At 29.2% G+C, this 21,722-nt stretch overlaps 1 protein-coding gene across 1 annotated transcript in view; it reads left to right on the forward strand.

Moving 5' to 3' along the window:
- Positions 1 to 21,722, forward strand: part of LOC111627876 (protein SMG5-like) — a 56,354-nt gene that overhangs the window by 31,264 nt on the left and 3,368 nt on the right. Inside the window, exons 7-18 of the mRNA XM_023371544.1 lie at positions 234 to 402; positions 482 to 592; positions 672 to 746; positions 7,154 to 7,338; positions 7,411 to 7,551; positions 7,621 to 7,721; positions 8,614 to 8,728; positions 14,571 to 14,805; positions 14,916 to 15,056; positions 15,699 to 15,828; positions 17,070 to 17,151; positions 17,235 to 17,398. Of these exons, the coding sequence (XP_023227312.1) occupies positions 234 to 402; positions 482 to 592; positions 672 to 746; positions 7,154 to 7,338; positions 7,411 to 7,551; positions 7,621 to 7,721; positions 8,614 to 8,728; positions 14,571 to 14,805; positions 14,916 to 15,056; positions 15,699 to 15,828; positions 17,070 to 17,151; positions 17,235 to 17,398 (1,649 nt within the window). The remainder of the gene's footprint in view (positions 1 to 233; positions 403 to 481; positions 593 to 671; positions 747 to 7,153; positions 7,339 to 7,410; positions 7,552 to 7,620; positions 7,722 to 8,613; positions 8,729 to 14,570; positions 14,806 to 14,915; positions 15,057 to 15,698; positions 15,829 to 17,069; positions 17,152 to 17,234; positions 17,399 to 21,722) is intronic.

A 21,722-nucleotide genomic window follows, 5' to 3' on the forward strand; every position in this document is an offset into this window, starting at 1 on the left:
ATCAAATCTGAATTTTTTTTAATACAATATGGTCTGCATTATTTTTAAATTTAAGTTAAATTTATTATAATTTCTGATATAAATACAAAATAATAAATGATACATACATTAATTTTTATATCTTTATTTATCAGTTTGATTGTAGTTTTATATTATAAAATTTAATTATGCACTTATTTTTAAATAAAAGAAGTTATTTATTTTTAATATTTGTGACAAATATCTTTATACAGCTCGTTACATGTCTGACATGGGACAAAATAGCAGCGTTCATACTGCAAAACGATACTATTATCAAGCTCTTTGTTTTGATCCGACCCTGGGAATGCCACATAATCAGTTAGGCACGCTTGCTGGAATGGCCAATTGTGGATTAGATGCTACGTATCATTATATGCGATGGTAAGAAGAAGAATTTTTTTTTCTTTGTTTGTTTGTTTTTCTACATAAAATAGTTGTTGATTTGAAATTTTGAATCCAGTATACTTTGCACTCATTCGTTTGACGGTGCCGAAGGAAATCTGCAGCGTGTTTTTGACAAAAATAATCAAATGTACAAAGAAATTATTACTAAAGATCAAAATAATGAAAGGTAATATTTTATAAAGAAAAGGTTATATAATTGTTATTATTTTATGCAAAGTAATTCATTAAATATACATGTCTTTCAGTTCTTTTAAAGTGAAACGATTTTTATGTACTTTTTTGGTATTATGTGAGCAGTTCTTTTTATTCCACAATGACGAGTAAGTATAATTGCTAAATATTTAATTAACAAAACTTCCATATTATTTATTCATTTTTTATAATAATTTGTACATTTCCTATAGAGCATGAATAATAACTTCACACAATTACTGAATAAACTTGATAAACTAACATTTGTTAATAAAATATTTCCAAAATTAACTATAATTTATGTAGATGTAGAGGTGCATTAAAGCTATTTCATTTCATCTTGATGTATTCAAGTTTGAATTACCCCTAATGTTTTTATAGTTAGTATAATGTATTAGATATGAATATCAAAACAATATACAAAAGCTATATAATGTTCTAAAGGACAATATACAAACTCTTAAACTTGATTGGCCTAAAATCTAAGTAATCAAACCACAGGTATGTTCATTATATTTTTCAAAATTAAAATTTAAAAAGAAATGACTTCAAAATGCTGGGATTTGATTGATCATGATAACAAAACAAGCTAACTGCTAAAGCTTAGATATTTAATTAGAAACATTTCTGATCTTGATTTACATCATGCCATTTGTTACTGGGTATCTGTGTTGTGTTCTTGTCACAGAATGGCTGAATCTATGAGTAACTGTTCTTTGTATCTGTATCAGCTAACAGAACAGAAAAACAGTTTTATTCAAATTTAGAAATGTTTCTAATTAAGTATCTTTAGTAACCTAAACTTCAGCAATTTGTTTTGTTATAATAGTGCTATGTTTCCTGGATAAATAGTAATCAGTTTTATTCATTTTAAAAAATTTTTGGCAATTTTATTGCATACTTGTTACTATTACTGTATATAAGTATACATGTTTAGATATTAACTTATCATGCATATACATATTAAATGAATGTGTGTGGTGGCTGTTATAAAATTTTATGTATGAAATTTGTCAATTAAATCAGCATGCAAAAGCATTGGTTAATTGTTTTGAAATAAGACAGCCAAATAAGAAAATGTTTGTAGATAAATGATTTTTTAAAAATTGTTTTTAAACTACCTTTTAAGCATTAGAAAAAGTTTTTAACCAATGCATTTTTTACATTAAAAGGGGGGGAACTGAAATTAGTATAAGGGTAAGCAAATTTTTTAAAAAGTTAAGAACTTGCTAAATAAAAACTTCTTTATAAATATTGGAACCTAATATGAATTATTGTAAAATTTAGCAGAAAATGTAAGGACAAGTCATAAGTTTTGTGTGATTCTTTGTGCTTTGTTAGTGCTTTTTATTTAGGTGAAATTTACTCTGGGAATTTTTGCTTTTAAAAACATTTAAATATATTTAGAACAAATGTTCTATTTTGAAATATTTGAAAACAAAAAAAAAAACTATAAATACATTGTTGTTTGATTTTGAAAAAGTTAATTTCACTCCTTATTGTAAATAATTTTTACTTCTTATGCAGAAAATTATTTAGACAAATAAGTTCTTATCATACTCTATACACAATTATGTATATTATTTATATATTGTGTTGCATTCAATAATGCATGTATCCAATATTATGTATTAATGCAAGTGAATAAAGTTATTGTGAATGACTGATCAAGACAGTTATTGATAAATTCAACTTTAATTTTAAAAAATTCCTAGTAGACCTTTTTTAATGCAGATTAATTTATCCTTTCTTTAAATTTTAAGGAAGAATATCCGTAAATTTATTATTTTTTTTATGCATTTATATTATTATATATTTATTCATTTTGTATCTAGTAATTTCTGTGACACTATTTTCTTTCTGAATGTTTAATTGTTAGGTATCACATTCATTTGTAATAAATTTACATATTTCATTATATTTTGTAACTTTGTTTTAGATAATGATTTTCATGTTTGTAATATTGAGTTAAGTATAATCAAATGCTGATGAATAAACAAAATATTACAGTTTGTAAGGCAATTTACTTAGATACAAAAACTGTTATTTGATTCTAAAGAAATTCCTAAATCTTCAAAAATATTGCAGTCGTATAATAGGGAATACCACTTGCATTAAATTTTAATTAAATTTTTACTTAAATGATTTTGATATTAAAAAAAACACACACACACAATTTTAATCCACAAGAGCTAACGATCAATTTTTAATTCAGATGATAAATTTTTTTCTCATTTTTGTATAATAATAATTAACCTGAAATTTTTAGTATTTAGATTTCTTATTTCAATTAAGTAATAAATTTCCTAATTAACTTGATATGTGGAAATCAATACAGCGTAAAAAATCTTAAATAAATACATTATATTAAACGAATGTCTATAGAATTCTCATTGATCTGCTATGTAAAGAATAAATATTTATCTTTTCTTTCTCTGTTTATTTTGTTTGTTTACATAATAGCTCAGAAACAAAATTTTCCTCTGTTAATCTTCTTATTCTAAATATTAACTCTTGTTTACTACAAAATGTAAATAAATAATTTTTTATGGGACAATGTATTCATCAAAAGAAGGAAATTTAATATTTAAAAATTTACAAGTAACGATGTATCTTTTGATTAAAATATTTAGTCATATCTTACTTGATTTTAAGAAAACTCAAAATTCATTACGTTCACTTATACATCCTTAAAAATATTTTTTAAATCTGATTATATATTGTAATTTGAATTTCTAATTTTTTGGCTTGTAACTTTAATTAATTAACTGCTTAGATCTTTATTATTATTATTATTATTTCTAGTCAAATGTAAATAAATTTTGTGAGAAAGGTATGTACCTGTATCTCTCATACAACACAGTTTTTCTATAACATGGTTTGAGAATTTGGGAAATCCTTCATACAAAATTTTGTAACTTTTAAGTGCAAACTCCTTTATTTGATATTTTATTTATTCAAGTAAGCATGTATGCTGTCTCAAATTTGCTCATGGATTTTAGAATATTGAAATTTTCAATTTGTTTTGTGCTTTTCATTGTGTTTACTTTAATGAAATCTGGTGGTGCAATTTTTCTCCCTTGTCCTTTTAAAAATTTCTTCTTCTTTTCTTTCTTGTCAATCAGGTGTTGTCATTGCTTGATTTTAGTTTTTAAGACTGTGTATGTTTTATTTTTATAAATTAATCTTTGTATTTATTAAAGTTTATTTAAAAGTTCTTAGGTAAGTAAAATCATTCGTAAATGTGACTAATGAAATGCAGTGGTATCTCGGTACTTGATCTGTTCCCAACTTGAACAATTCAGTATTCAAACACAAATTCTGGGGGAAAAAATCACTGTCCTTGATTTGACAAATGCAACCCACTATAACAAATTATCAGTTAACAACAAATTTATTTTGTTTTACATAAAAAAAACTTTTATGGTAAAAATAAAAAATTGAAGACATTGCTGATATTTTTTATCAAGATCAGCAAAAAAGCTGATAAGATGGCAATTCTTTGTAAAAAGAATGCACCTGTGTTTAACTAAAATTAATATTAACACATAATGCAGTAATTTTAACTTAAGTGTTTTTAGTTAAGTGTTAATTTTAGTTAAGTGTTGATTGGAAATAAATTATCAACTGTTTTAATTAATAAACCTATTTCTCTTAGTAATAAAAATGACTAGTATACTTTTGGAATCTAACCCCATGTTTTGCATTAGCCGTTTTTCTTGTAGCACAGATTTGAATAACGACACTTTTTCAGAACATAACTGTCGTGTTATACAAAGGATATTATTACTGTATTTATTCTAATAAACTGTGCAAGATGAAAAATGCTATAGTATCCTCTACTAGTAAGTGCACTGTCTAATAAAGGTAGATAATGTTTATTGTAAATTGAAAAATTGCACATTTTAGTCAGCATTGTCACTCTTACATTATGATGAAATAAGGTGTAAGCATGTCAAGTGTTGTGTTTGAATAATAATAATAAAGTGAAAAAATTACCAAATTTATTTGTTAATAGTCACCTTCAAATAATAGTTGCACCCAATTTCCAAAGAATGGAAAGAATGCTGTCATCTAATCAACAGTGCAATTGCAAGCTGAAAAAGTTGCAGACAGTGTACTGTTTATTAGAATGCAGTATTAGTAATTATATTCAATTATACTTTCCCTTGTATACTAATTTAATTGTTTAATTTACATTTAAGGTCTACTTTCACATTCAACATTTTCAATTAATCACTATGTGGCACAACACATTTTTGAACATTTGATCCATTTTTGTGTTTTGTGCATGAAAAATTTTCTGGTTTTTCCCCATCTATTCTCATAAAAATGTTGAACTTTGGCATCTAATGAAATGTGTCAACCCTTCTTTTAATTTGGGAACAGTTGAAAGTCTGATAGTGTTGGATCTGGACTGTAAGTGTGAGGTTGTGTGATTTCCCATTACAGCCATTGTCAAAAACCAAAGGAGTTTGCTTTAAATTTTAACTCAAAGAGGCTGTAGATGAACATCACAACCAAAAGGTTAGGAAAGTGAATATGTGAGGTTTATTGGTTGAAGGATGATGGTTTGAAGGGGATGTGGGGTTTTGACATAAAAAGACTGGTTACAAAGTGAGAGATTCTCAATGGGTACAAGACATATGATTACAATAATTCTTGTAACTTTAAAATTCAGGTGTCCAGTCTGTTAAGAAATTGTTGTTCTTCAGAGAAAGTTCTAGAGACTAGGCAATTAACAGAAAGTTGGTTAGGTTTTCAGATGTTCTATCTGCAAGGAAGATACACTCTAAGGAAATTAGACCTAGCTATAGGGTGTCTTGATGTCATTAATGAGGTTGGTGAAGAATCAAGAAAGGGAACACTTGTCAGCACTTCTTGCTGTTAAACAAAAAGGTGTAAACTGTTCATACTGTCCCCATGTTTTGGAGATGTGGGATTTTATAGAGTTGGTCTCTCAGTCGAACACTTTTGTTAGTCTCAGATATTATCTCTTAGGACTTATTAGTTTCGCACTTGTTTCTAGGTGAAATTAGACTGTCTCAATTGCAAGAAAAGTTTGATGTTGCCAATTAATTTGATGGCATTGATCTTGGACCCCATAATCTTGAATTCTGAAACATTACATACCTCTTCCTTACAGTTATTGCTTCAAAATCCAAAACTATTCATAATGTTTGAAGGAAAACAAATCAATAAAAATTATTTCACAGTATTAAAGGAGTGGTTTTGGTGAGTGTTTGGACAGTGTCCCAAACCTTGCAGTAAGAAAAGTTCAGAATAATCTTTGACTTCATATTATTAACTATCTATGTAGTTTCCTTAGTTGAGTAGTCTTGTGTTATTTATCAAGATGTGAGAGAGAGATTGTTTTGGCCTCACTTTACAGATTCATTTTTCAAGTACTTGTAAAGTTTCACAAAATGTCACACAGACCATCTGTGAATTTTAATGGGCATTCACTCTTCTGACACTAAAAATTCAATCACCAATTGCCACTTTGTTCAGAATGAGAGAGACAAGTTTACATCTAACTTAACTGTTATGCAACAAAGCAAACCAAGACTTCACTCATAAAGACAAAAACATTCACTGCTAGTAAATGGTGACTGTCACGTGTTTCTGTACTTCAGAATGCTACAAAAGGAGACATTATTTATCGATTGACACTTGTACATATTTAATTTTTGAATTTTAATAATTTTATTTAATGTATAAATAAGTTTGAGTTTAAAACATTGGTGTAAAATTTTTTTTTTTTGGAAAACATTAGAATTCCTCGGAATATAAATACTCTATGGTAGATCATTGATTATCCTAAATAATTGAGGCAGGGTGGTTTTGGATGATCAATCATGCTTGAAAGGAAACTAACAAAGATAAATAAATACCTTAAAATAAACGTATTAATTTTAATACTAATACAGCACAATAGTGAAAAAGATTGTGGCATAAAAATTTAATGCATGCAAATGATAAACAAGTGACAAAAACAATTGTCTAATTATTAAAAATAAGCCTTAATCTTTCATTGAGAACATGTCAATGAAACTTTGAATTCTAAACAAAATATGCCTAATAATAAAATTATTGTTAAATAAAGTATAATACTCGTATAAAATTACTTATCATTGTTTTTCTTAAAGAAGTTATTTATTTTGCTCTCTTTTACACTAGCATTGATAACAAGATAGTAGCTCAATAGCAGGCCTGAAGATGCCAATAATTGTTATTTACATAAAAATTTCTGGAATTAGTACAAAATTAGTCAAGTACAAAAATTAAAGATTTTTGTGTAAACAAATATACTTTCATTTAATGAAGTTCATACTTTATTTTACATCAACTGTTGTCATATGACAACAAAAAATAGTATGTACAAAATATTGTAATTATTCATCTAAAAGTACCTAATGATGTACAAAAATGTGTAAATTAGTTTTCATATAAAATTGAATATTTTTAAGGAAATGTATAATGATCTGTAAATTATTTCTTTAAAGAATTAAGATGCAAATCTTTTTATTTTCAGAACGTCTGCATTGTGTCATGATGCACTTTTAGATTTGGACAAGTGTTTGGAATATTTGTATGCTAACGAGAAAGGACTAGTCGATTCAAACCACACAGACTGCAATAATACTGTCGTATTTGATGATGTTATTTTTAAAATGACTGTTATGTGTATCATGTGCGTGGCTAGACTGCAGCAGAAAAGTAAGTTTAAACTTTTTCCCTCAACTGTTGTGCAATGTATTTATTATTTTAATTTGTCTTGTTATTACATAGACAAATCTGCAATATCAGCTTCTGTAGCTTTTACTTTAGCTCTCTTTTCGAGTATTGTTTCACATGGCGTCAAGAGAATTCAAGAATTTTTTTTTTCTGAGGATACGCAAAATAGTTTAGAGGAATGTGATTTAAAAAATGGTAAATCTGTTTTAACTATTATAAAAACTATTTGTAATTGGCTAATAAATTCAATGTTTATATTAAAAGGTGAACAAAACCTTGTTGACGCAACTCCTACAACTTCCCCGCAACCTCCTTTAATACATTGCAGTACAATATCGACTGGAGATAATCATGATATTTCCAAGGTGTGTATTGTTTAATATTTGTTTTAACATAGTAAATTTTTACTTACATAAATTTCTGGTATTCATAAAATTATACATTGAATTGTTGTCCAATATAGAGATAGCATTATTAATCAGTGATAAGCTAAATGTTAGATATGCTTGGTAGCACAGTGGTAGTATTATTTTCAACATTTTATATTTCATTACTTTCTGTAAGCAAAACATGAATGTACTGTACAATGTATGAAATACATAGTAAAGTTCTTATATATTGAAGTAACTGAAGAATGCAAATGATTTGAAGTTATGAACATGATTTATGGATATATTAAAGTTGCTATGGGTTAAGAGACAAGACCACTTGCAGAGCTCCTAGTGGTAAAATTTGAAAGGTTAGTGTTCATATCTCAAACAATGCACAATACAGAAAAAGTCAGTTACAAAGTTATAGATCATAACTGATTTAGTACAAAAGGACACCATGTGTATGTGAAAATGTAAAATGATAATTATGCACAAGTAGTAAAATGTGTATTTCTCATTTTTCTGTGTCTTCATGCTGCATTCATTACTATGCTTCATATGTAATGCATTGCTCACATACATCAGTGCTTAAGGACTTTACTATGCACCCCAAATATGAGGGTTTTGTACATGTTGGCTTATACATTTGCAAATAGTAAATGAAATTTATTTCATTTGTAGTTGTTTCTTAGATTTTATTGTAAATTTTTTTTATGCTTTAGTTTAAATATAAACTTTTCAATGTTTTAAAATATAGCTTACTCAAGCAATGTTAGACTGGCTGCTTTTTAAATAAAACAGTGTAACTTGGAACCATGAGTAGGGGATGTTCAGTAATTAAAGTTATTACATTACTAATTAAATTTTTTATATTGTCGTTCTTTAGAAATATAAAGAGAAACTGTCTAGAAAAAATAACAAATCTGTAACCTGCTTACGGATGCTTCGTCGTCGAAGGAAAATGAGCGGTACTAGTCAAGAAGATTCTGAGTTTAGTGAAGGTATGAATAACTTATTGAAAGTCAAAACTTTATTGAAATTAAATAAATATATACTTTATATATAATTATATGAAGTAATTAATTTTATACCGTTTATTAACAAATTCACATAAAGAACTATTACACTGTTTATTCAAAATAGAACTTAACTCTAAACTTTGAAAATTTCTTCTTTCAATTTACCTGGAGAGATAATTGTTTTATCCCTCAGGCTATGAGGGGATTTTATATAGCAAAACCAGTTAAAAAACTTTTGCTTCAACCAATTTTGTCGCAAACAGATCAAAGCAATTTTGACCGATCTTGCGTTTAAAGAATTAAACATGGTAATTATGAGGGTTGACTGATAAATAAGGGTTCCATTTTCTATAAAATTAGTTTGGGGGAAAAAGGATAATGTGACTACAGTAGAGCGTCGATTATCCGAATCAATTGGGGACTGGGGTTGTTCGGAAGATCGATGTTTCAGATAACCAATTATGTATGAAAAAATATATTAATTTATCCCATCTTGACATTTTTCTCCGTTGCATGTCGCTTCACATTGAATTTTTGTCGATGTTAAGCCTAACGAAGACTATTGTATTGTTAAAAATTATTTTTTTATTTTGTACAAACAAAATAAATATATTGAAAAATATAAAAACAATAAAAAATTATACTTCAGAAGTTAATTTAGTATCAAAAACGTAAAATATTTGAGTAGCCCAAGACATAGCCAAAGATTGCAGCGCCACAGCACTGGCGAAAATTTAAATTTGCCGACTAGAATTCTTTTGGATAATTGACTTTCGGATAATCGACGCTCTACTGTATTTTCAAAAACTAGTAAAAATCATTTATTTTAATCATATCATATTCATTTTTTAACATAATTGACATTTTTTCAAACACTCAATTTATTTTTATATTCTGTGTATGGTAAAAAAAAAAACTGGTTTTTCTTCAGTTCCTTCCCATGCAGCAACTTGAATTTCAGCATCCAATAAAAAATGTTGAACTTTTAACCCTGTATTTAATTTTAGGAATAATCAAGTTTGACAGTGAGAGATTTGGCATATAAGGAGAGTACAGAATAACCTGTAACTTTGGGTTTTTTTTTTGTGTAAGTGGTGTCTTTACTGTTAACTTATTGCAGTGTGATCTTACATTGTTACAATACAAGAAAGATAACTGTGAGCACATCTCGAACACTTGTTCAGTTTCACAGTACTTCGCTAAATTTATTGCTTCTCTCATTGTACACAACCTTAAATCACTGATTCATTCTTTGTATGAAATGAAGAAGCTTGGATAAGTTTGAATTTGATTGCTATGTAATGATGCAATACAATGAACTAAGACTTTGTACATATAGATTAAGTACTTGGGGTACTAAATAGTGGTAGTCACATATTTATATCCCTGCATTTTGTAGAATGCTTCATTATTATTTGAAACTTCATTTGTAAATCAATCCTTTTAATTAAAAAAATAAGCAGAAATATTACACACACAATTGCTACAGAGAACTTATCATACAAGAATGCTTTTTTCAATGGAAAAGGTAAATTTTATTTTCTATTTTTTATGAAAAGAAATGCATTTTGAACCAATGCCCCTCTTCAGTCCTTATTATACGAGGTCTGTTCAAAAAGTATCTGATCTTTATTGGCCAAAATATATTTATTGATTTTGAGGTACAAAACCCTAATCTCCTTCAAAGTAGTCTCCTTGGTAGTGTATACACTTCTCCCAGCGTTCCTGCTATTGCTGGAAACACTGCTGGAACGCATCTTTTGGAATGGCCAATAGCCTGTCCATCGCATTCCGCACGATGTCTTCTCTTGACTAAAATCGGGTTCCTTTTAGCGGCATTTTCAGCTTGAGAAATAGCCAAAAGTCACACGGAGCCATGTGGGGAGAGTACGGAGCGTGACGAACCAGAGGAGTGTTGTGTTTGGTGATGAAAGCCCGAATCAGATGCGCAGAATGGGCGAATGTGTTATCACGATGGAGCTGCCAAGTTTTGATCAACCACAGATCCTGTTGTTTGCGTAGCACAGCATCGGAAAGACGACGAAGGACCTCCTGGTAGTATTCCTTTGCGATGGTTTGGCCTTGTGGTGCGTACTCACAATACACCACCCCATGAGAGTCGAAAAAACTGTCAACATGACCTTGATATTGCTGCGGGCCTGCCGCGCTTTTTTTTGCTTCGAGGATCGTCCCCGAAAGCCTGCTGAATCTTGCGAATGGTTTACGCTCGGGTATCGCCAAGGTTTTTGGCAAAATTTGATGTAATATCGCTGCTCACATTGTTCAGTCATTTTCCAGCTTAGTGGAATCCGACGAGAGCTCGCTACATGTCCTCACTCATAGGCTGACTGCTAACGACTGACGTTTCCTGCAGGCGGGAAAAAATTCAGGGCTGTGCATGACTGTCCCCTCCACAACTCCATCGAAAGAGGCCTCCCGCGCATCATTGGTTTACGCGAAAAAAATAAAAGTTTGATACTTTTTGAACAGACCTCTATATAATGGTAAAACTATATAAGAAATTACAGAATACATTTAATAGTTATTCCTATTTTACATATGCATATAACTCAAAAATTACCTAAAATATGGCTAATGGTGACTATTGGAATAACTAAGTATTAAAAGTGTAGTGTAAAACTAGTAAAACTGAAATGAAAAAAATTAAATAATTCCGTAATAATTTGTACTTAATTCCAAAGAACATATAACCAAATGAGAGAACAAGCAATCAAGTACTAGAAACATTACAATTTTTTTCATAATTATGTTAAATGTGATAAAAGGCACTCCAAATTGGAAGACAAAGAGAGGTTTTATTTTACAAGTCTGTACAGCGTGAATACGGGAACAAGAATAAAAACACATGGCAGTGTTGTAAGTACATAATGCACCCTGGTGGTAGAACCCAGCATAACAAAAAATTAAATATTTTTCTTTGACAAAATCTTTTATATATAATATACAGGGTTATTATAATTAAAGTTTCACATTGAAATGGCCATAAAATGAAAACTACTGGACAGAATGTTATCAAACTTGGTAATAGTGTACAGGACTTCATGGGATTTTATTTCTTGTGGAAATAAAAGTTCAAAAACTCACCACCTATGGGAAATGGCACTGTCTGCAATATTGTTAAATGAAATAAGACATGAAGACATCATCGAAAATGTTTTTAATCAGTTTTAAAATGCGTTACAGAGCATGTTCAATGTGGCGTCCACCATTTTTGATAAGCAAGTTAAATTCCTCCTGATATGTTAAGAGCTACTGTCGAGAACACAGTAATGCGATTTAACTTGCTTATCAAAAATGGTGGACGCCACATTGAACATGCTCTGTAACGCATTTTAAAACTGATTAAAAACATTTTCGATGATGTCTTCGACATTGACTTCATGTCTTATTTCATATTCCATTGTCTTCATGTCTTATTTCATTTAACAATAATGCAGACAGTGCCATTTCCCATAGGTGGTGAGTTTTTGAACTTTTTTTTCCACGGGATATAAAATCCCATGAAGTCCTGTACACTATTACCAAGTTTGATAACATTCTGTCCAGTAGTCTTCATTTTATGGCCATTTCAATGTGGAACTTTAATTATAATAACCCCTGTACATTATTTTTTATAGAATGTTTATTACTTTTAATTAATAAATTAATCTTAATATGGATAACAATGAAATATAAGTTTAGAATTTCATCTCTTTAAAAGTTATATTTTTTGAAAATTACCTAGATATAAAATACATTATATATTATATAAATGAACAGTTTAATGAACATGATGAAGACAAAGATGAATAAAAACTCATTCAATTAATTAATCTTTATTTAATTGAATTAAAATTAGATACAATTGGAAATCATGACTTTACTAAATAATTGAATATGCAAGAACTTGTGATAGTAAAAATTTCACAAATTGAGGACTAATTTAATTACAAAAGAAATAATTGTACATAGAAGCCAAGGATTATTTTGACTAATTTGATTAATGAAAAATTAAGACTATACAAAGAATTTTAACAATTTTTTTAATGTGTAAATGTCATAGTCTACAGAAAAGGGTCAACGTTGGGATCATTTTTAATTTTGTAAGTTTTTTGATTGTGTTCATCAGTTATTTGTGGAAGTGTTGCTTTGCATTGTCGGCTGTTTTTGTGGTTCCTGGATTGGAATAAAAGGATATTAATAGGCAAAAAGGACTCAAAATTTATTTTGTATAGTCTTAATTTTTTGTTACAAAAGAAATGTTTTTGAATTCTTCTTACAAATAGGGCCATGTTAATATGTGAGTATATGAAGTTGTGACTGCAGCCTCACCTTCTCAGTGGCTTCATCTCACCACTCATTACTAATATTTTTATTATTCATATCTATATCTAGATAATTTTTTAAAGAAATTGAGTCGGGTCCTGAAAGCTGCTTACTGCTTACAAATGTTCATTCACAAATACAATTAGTCTACTAATTGTATTTATGGCTGTAATTAGTACTAATGTATTTCTGTAGCTGATCTGTGGGAAAGTTTTTTCCATCTATATATATATATAGATGGAAAAAGTATATATGTGAATTGATTAAAAGTTCCTCTGGCACTGGACAGATTCTGGTCCATTAATTGTGTAAAATTTGTATTTTAAGTGTTAAGCCTTTAAAATACAAATTTAAAAGGATGAAAAACTTCTGTTAATTATATTTGCAATTTAAAAATTTATTATCAAATATGAAAAATGTGAAATTATAATGTGTAAGTATTCTTTCAAAGTAAATAAGTACACAATACATGATTTTGTTTGATATCAAACTTTTATTTATATCACTATCTGTTCTATCTTATATTTTTTACTGTTTACTAGTATTTGATATTAACTATAATCAAATAAAATATTTTGAGATAAATGAAACAAACCTTGTATCATTTATTAGTGTGAACTGCCGGGGAGGTTGGGAACTGTCAACTCTCCCTTTTCAGCTACAGGTCATTAAACCTGCTCACTTGTCAAGATGGCTAGATTTTGAATGTGGTCCCGAAGGATCGGGATTCTTTTTGTCAGGTCGAGTGGAGTAGGTGAGAGGGGTCGTCAACGAGGCGTAGGCAATATGCGAGTAAATGACACCATTTAACAATGGAAACAACGATTTATTAGATTAATGAAAAAATAACGATTACAAAATCTAACATCTGGAGAAATGAATTTAGTTCGCTAGATCCTAACTCGCAGAGAGAGAGTTTACATTTTATGTTCCATACCTCTAGTATATTTCTAACGTAGACATTAGGTTGATGCCCTTATTCTTCTGATCGACGCACAAAGTTAAAATCCTTCGAGACTTAATTTTTTTTGACCAGCTGTAGATGAGAGACTCCCCCATGGAGGGGGAAAGAAGTCACTTTTATAGCTTCGGGCTGGGGAAATTAGTCAGGTGATCCCCTATTGGGAGAGGGAGAGTTGGTCCTGCAGGTGTGGAGGTTAAAGTTGTTCCCGGGACCAAAACAAAATGACGAATTCAGACTTTAACTATAAACTTTGTCTTGCAGCAGAGGAATGTCATTGTTCAAGGATTGAATGTTTATATTAACGATGAAAGTTATAAGTTTCTATCGATATTTGATTCTTGTTTCCGACAATGTTATTTTAACGAGGAGGCGACAAATTTATTTCATATACGTCGAAAATTTAGAGGGAAAATGAACAATTTTGGCCTTACTCAGAGGTTGGATCTCACATTAGCAATACAATTTCATTGTTACTGTAATTGCATTGATGTGCTAATTTTGTTTGTTATAATGTATATTTTTATTATGTTACAGATTCTGACGACGATAAAGTTTTGCCGAGCGACCACATTACATCTGACATTAGCGAAACCGGTAGCGTCAGTAGTGAAAGTTTGGCGGAACTAGAGGCAACAGAGGACGATCTAGTCGTAAACGGAATAAGCACTTCCAGTGGAGATTTGTCAACTCTGAATGGTGAACTAACTTTCAGTAATAGCGGAGATATTCTCAGTAGTAGTGGAGAATTAAAACCAAATCACATTATCAAGTAATTTAAAAAAAATTATATTTAGTTATCTTCATTTCTCGTTATTTACTAACAGAGTTTAGAAAAATTATCAATTTTTTAATTAAAATATTTATTTTTAATTTTAAAAGAAATTGGAAGAAAAAGCCAAATGGCAAGCTCAATAACAACTGCAAGAATGACTTGAATAATGGAATCGATTCGATAATCATGCATAATAAAGTCAATTCAAGTAATAAGATAAAATCTTCCAAACAAGATCTGAAACAAAAGTAAGCTTTGATTATTAAAAGCTTTTAAATACATAAAATGATATTTTGTAATTTATTTTTAAATCTTAAAGATTGAAAGAAACTAATGACAATAATTTTTGTGTGTGTTTTTATTTCATACATTCTCTCTTTGTTATAAAATTAAAGAAGGAAATTCAATTTTATGTAAAAAATTGACATTCATTAGTAGTCAGTTGCTAAAATTTAAAATAAAATGGGTTAAACATTGCAAAAATCTAAATCTTTTATTTTTTGCAACAGGTTTGACAAAACAGTCACCAAATTACTTAACCAAGGTTTATATTGAGATTATTTTAAGTATACATAAAATCAGTTTGGAATAGTTGTTTAGATATTTTATTGGAATGAAATTACAAATTTATTGGAATGAAATTACAATGAAATTACATGAAATTATTCCAAACTTGCTTTAATTGTTCCTAAAAATGTCAGTTAATTGGCTTCTGGATCATCTTGTATATTTGGCATAAGATTTTAAGTTAAATTTAACATTTAAAAATATTTTTGATCAATTGATAAGCTATGTATCCATTGTTAGTAAAAAGTGAAATTTGGTTATTTTCAAGCTAACAGAAATTTATTTATTTTATTACTTTTTTTTTTTGTTTATATAATTTGTAGCATATCTACAATTACTTTACTTCCTCTGAAATCACTAAATATCTTAAGCAAAGAAGGATTATTACCCTGTTTGAAAATAATTTTCGATTGGATGCAAACTCATACGGAAATAGTTTCTGCTTGTGAAGAGGTAACTGTCGTAATTGTTTCATTAACAACATGGGGTTGGCCAATAAGTCCGTGCAATTTTTATTGATAGTTGGTGAGAGACATTATGAAAAGCAACAAACTTTGATTCAAACTTTCTAAATGTTTGATTGTGTTTTGTGTGTTTTATATTGATGGAAAAATGAATAAACAAGCATTTTTGGAACACTTAAAAAAGACAAAAAAAAACAGTAAATCTGTAAAAAGATGTATGGTGTACAGTAAGGATGCTCTGAAAGAACGCATATTCCAAAAATGATTTTAGAGTTTTCATTATGGGGATTTTTCTGTCCAAGACACCTCACTTGGACCAGCCACAAGAGAGAGAGAGAGACCAATAAAGTGAAGGAGCAAATTTAATACCAAACCATGCTACATGACATGGAAGATTGTAGTCATTCTCCAAATATTAAAAACCATTTGCATTAACTTGGCAACATTAGCAGACTTGATGTTTTGGTTCCATACAAAGTAGTAGCTGAAGCAAATCTTCTAGAGCACATTTCCATCAGTGATTTGCTAAGAGAACATGTGGAAAGAATTCCATTTCTGAAGATGATGATAATAGGCAATGAAAAATAGATTGTATGCAACACTAAGCAAAAACTATTTTGGAGACAGCTTGGCAAACACCAACAACTACTTCAAAAGCAAGACTTTGGCCAAACATGATTATGCTCTGAATTTGGTGGAACCAGAAGGGTGTTGTGTTCTACAATCTGCTTCCAAAGAACAGAACAATCTATTTGGATGTATACTGTGGCCAGCTGGACAATTGAATGCAACTGCAAGGGCATTGTCTTCTGTCACAACAATGCCATACTGTCTCAACTTTGCAAACACAGCAAAAATTATCAGAGCTGGGCTGGAGGTTTTACCACATCCTCCATATTCTCCAGATATTGCTACCTCTAATTACCATCCATTTTGCTGTTTTCAGAATTCCTTAAATGTGCACTTTGTTTTTGTGGAAGGCATCAAATGGCACTTGGACAAGTTTTGTCAAGAAAAACAGTTTCTTGAACAAGAAATTATGGAGCTACCCAAAAGGTGGCAAAAGATTGTAGATCAAAACAGTCAATACATTATTGAATGAAATTAGTGCTTTATCTAAAAACATTCTTTCACTCTCACGTTAAAAAGTTGCATGGACTTATTGGCCAACCCTATAATAATAATTTTGGCATTTTTATTATGTTAATTTCTCTTTTTTATTCTTTTTAGAGTTCAAAGTTTCTTTGGTGTCAAGTTGTGGATCTTCTTAATTTTCTTTTAAAAATTGAAGAAAATATATTATCAGCTAATGGTAAGTAATTAACATTTTAAGTTTAAAAAAGTACATAATTTGGAAAATTTGTTATTAATAAAATTTTAAAATATTTTAAACAGAATTGGATATCGGCAGTCTTCTTCAGTTTTCCAGAAATTGCAGCGATTGGGAACAAAAATATCCTCTTCCCGAAGACATCGAACTTCAAAATCTTCCTTTGTTAGAAAATATTCATAATAAATTAAACTTTGATAAAAAGAAGAGCTTATCTCTTACCCAGCAAGTAAGAATATTTTATTTCATATTTCAAAACCATGTTGTATCTTTACATTATTTTTTCAAAACAGCATTGCAGCGTAATAATCAACACTTGGCATCACTCATTCATTTATTTCAGTTTTTGTTGAGGTGCGTTCTTACACACGTTTCGGGCTTCGTTTTGCCCCTCCTCAGTCAACTTTTAAAACCCTTTTAAAATAAAAAATTCCATCCTTTGATGTATTTCCACAAGCAGGAATCATACACTATACTTTATTAGACTTTGAAAGTTATTCACAGAAGATTCCTTGAAATATCGAGAAAAGACCATAATGGACATGTAGCATAGTTCTCCTTTTACCCCGAAGTACAAAAAATTTTTTGCTAGACTAAATAATAATACACTCAGGTCAAAAGAAAAACAACAAGTGGAAGACATGAAAAACATTGTATACCAAATCCCATGTACATGTGAGAATAAAAAATATTATATAGGAGAAACTAAGAGGAAGATGAAGATTAGACTAAAAGAACACGTGGCAGATTTAAAACATCATAGAATCAACTCAGCCTTTCTAGAACATTGTACGTTAAATAACTGTAATATTGACCAAAATAATGTAAAGATCCTACATAAAGAAAAAGAAACTTAAGGCAAAAAATTTAAAAAGAGTATGGAAATTTTAAGAAATAAACATTGTATAAATAAAAACTTAAGTATAAAGATCAATGAGAATTGGCTAAAAATACTGTAAGAGATTTTTGAAAAAGAAAAATTTTCGAGAAAAAGGAGGTTTTTGAAAAATAATAAAAAAAATTTTTGAAGTGTTCTTTAGAGGAAATCTGAAAAATAGTTAAAGGTCTTACTTGGAATAAATTTTAAATAAGAACGTGTGGTTATGCAAATCATCATACAAAGAAAACGCCATTAGATGCTAAGAGCTTGAAAGAATAAAAATTTAAAAAAATGAAGTTTAACCATTTAGGTAAGAATTATTAACAACAAATAAGGATAGAAAGATTGATAAAAAGTAAGTTTAATAATATAAAATGTATACGAATTAGTGTAAATATTAAAGAACTGTGCTGCATGCCCATTGGAAGCTCTTTTCGATATTTCCGGAAACCATCTGTGAATAATTATGTAAGGATAAATTCAATATACAGCTAATATTTAAGTTAATGTTTAAGTTTAATTAAAAACTGGGTTCTTTTGAAGATTTTTAGAAGGAAAAATTTTTGGAAGGAAGCATTATTATGCAAATCACCAATAAAAGAATAACACCATTAAATGCTGTGAAGTTTAGCTGTGTTGTTTAAGTAAGAACTATTAAAAAAATTATATAAAGATAAAAGAAGAACTATGCTACATGTCCATTATGGTCTTTTCTCAATATTTTAAGGAATCTTCTGTGAATAACCTTTGAAGTCTAGTAAAGTATAGTGTATGATTCCCACTTGTGGAAATACATCAAAGGATGGAATTTTTGATTTTAAAAGGGTTTTAAAAGTTAACTGAGGAGGGACGAAACGTGTAAGAACGCGTCTCAACAAAAATTGAAATAAATGAATGAGTTATGCCAAGTGTTGATTATTACGCTGCATTGCGGTTTTGAAAAAATAATAAAAGGATATTTTAATTGTTCATATTTAAATACAGTGGGTGATCGGTTAACGAACATAATCCGTTCCAAGACTTTGTTCACTATCCGAATTGTTCGTTAACCAATTATCAATTTACCATAGGTTTTAATGAGAATTTAATTAATTCGTTCTGGAGACCCCCAAAAAATAAAAAATATATACTTTCTTACTATGTTTATTTATATGTAATAATAAAAATACATACATACAGTCTTGCGTGTTTTATTAGTCATGTTTTTTCTGTTTGAAAGGATTAAAGAATCTGTCTAATGTCGATTGCTTTTGTATCTTCTTCAGGATTCTTCGTAAGTAATTAATAGCATTGCAATTGTAGAAATCCCCAAGCCTCAACCTGGTTTGGATGCCATTTTAACTCCTTAAGGACATTGACATTTTTTATATAGATTTCAATTAAACGTAAAAAATACTTAAAACAGAAAAAAAACGAAAGAAATGCGTTTATTTTGAAGAAAAAGCTTTAAATTTTATTTTCCTTTGTTTCGCCTGTCTGTGAAATGTAACACGGATGAGTCATTGTTTACACAGCTGGAGTCCGATTTCCCGGGACATTCTCATAGACGTCTCGGGAGGACAAGGGTTTAAAGTAGGGTGACTATAAGCGACACAGAAATTTTTAAATATTTTTAAAAAATTCAATATTTTATTGCGATTTCCGACCCCCCCTAATTAATTAATTATATATTTATAAAAATATATTAATTAAAAAAATTAAAAAACCATCGGAGGTCGTTTTTGACATCAGAAACTAACTTTAAATAACTTTACTGAATGAAAATCCGTGCGCTACAACTTAAAAACCATGAAATAATTTTGATAAAAAACTCCCATTAAAAAACAATTAAGCCTTAATCGAGCCTTCACATAGGCTCATTAAAATCGCGATAAAATTTTTTTGCGCGGGAAAAAAATTTTGAAAAAATTTCGGGACCTAAAAAACATTCCAAAAATTCAAAAAAAAAAAAATTTTCAAAAATGGCCTTAAGGACCTCATTTTATGTAACGTTATGTAACTTGCCCGAGATATCTCGGGTTATGGGCTTAAGGGGTTAAGACTGTTGTTCTGACATCCTCACACTTCTTCAAAGGATCTTTAATAACAGATATCGGCATTAATCCTGTTTTTCAGAAGAAAACATATCTCGCCGAGTTTCTTGGTGTTCTTTATTCGAGTTCATGGCATTCTTCTGTCCATTTCAGGTTCCATTATGAACTCTTCAATGTTCTATATTTCTCAGATGTGATTTTTGTTACTCCTTTAGCTGCTCGAGTCTTCTTGATTATACAGTATTTTTCTTAAAAAAATGAATTGCGGCCTACTGTAGACCTGTTCACGCCATACTGCCCAACAACATTAGGCATCTTCTGCCCACTCTTTACCTTTGCTATTATACTCTCACCTTACAAAAAAAAACAGATGCAAAACTTAACAAGTGCCTACCCGACAGTCTTGCAAATACATAAAAGAATTATTTTGTCATAAAAATAAAAGGCTGGAATTATAAGGGAGAGTTTTAAAGTTCGGAGGAATACTATCCGATTGGTATATACTGGCTTGAGCGTCAATGTCGACATCTCCCACACTTTGAAAAGTTTCGAATTGTTGCCCGAAGACAAGGAAAGTCCAGTCGGTATTCATTATTTTACGTCGCTTCTTCTTGTGTTTGTTCTGTGGGGTGTTTGTTATTTGATCATGTGTTCGTTGTCCGAACATAAAAATTTTTCGCGAAAGTGTTTGTTATCCGATCTATTCGTTAACCGATCACCCACTGTATATTATTTATTTAGTGGCACAAGATATAAAATAATATTTATTGAATGTTTTGTAATAAAAACTAATTGAAATCAGAAAAATAAATATTTACATAATAACCAACTCCTTTAATAAAAATTCTATAATTATGTAATTTTTTATTACATAGTCACTAATGTAAACTAATGTTTATATCCTGCTAGATAATAATTATTTAATAAATTTTTTTTCTTCTTAAGTTAAATAATGAAAATACACAAAGCATGATGAATAATAAACTTTGTTTAGGAAACCATTTGAAAAAATTCATTAATAAAAGTGTTTTTTATGACGTTTATCTTTGTCTAACAATTGTACAAAACTGCTCATATAACAAGAAAGTAAATAACATTTATACTGAATACTTTCATTTTCTTTATCTGTTGGGAGTCAACCAAATGTCAATACATACTACTTCATGGAATAAAAGAAATACTTTTACACACACATCAATTGTATATATATTAAAAAACAAGTGATTGCGGTAAATGTCTTGATGTTTAAATTTAAAATTATTCATGAAGTTTAAAAGGATTTTTATGTATTATTAAATACATTTAAATCTGCTTACGATTGGTTAATTTGGGACTTGGACTGATGATAACCATCCAATAATAATGAGTGGGATTTACCAGAAACTCTGATTTTATTGATTTTGACATTAAAAAAAACAATCTAAAGTGTATAAATGAAGATTAATTCATCATTTTTTATTATTTAATAGTAATTTGTTTGGCATACAACTGAAGTGACTGACAATTTACTGTACTATGTGTAAATGTTGAGTAAAATGAATTAAATCACTGCTTAAGCTTGATAAACAACTGTGCTATTAATCACACATTGAAACTGGCAGCCTAAAGGTGCCTAAACTGTATTTTAAGTTATATATTTA

The sequence above is a fragment of the Centruroides sculpturatus genome, unplaced genomic scaffold (assembly GCF_000671375.1).
Source record: "Centruroides sculpturatus isolate CEXI.00-Female unplaced genomic scaffold, Cexi_2.0 scaffold335, whole genome shotgun sequence".
Taxonomy (NCBI): domain Eukaryota; kingdom Metazoa; phylum Arthropoda; class Arachnida; order Scorpiones; family Buthidae; genus Centruroides; species Centruroides sculpturatus.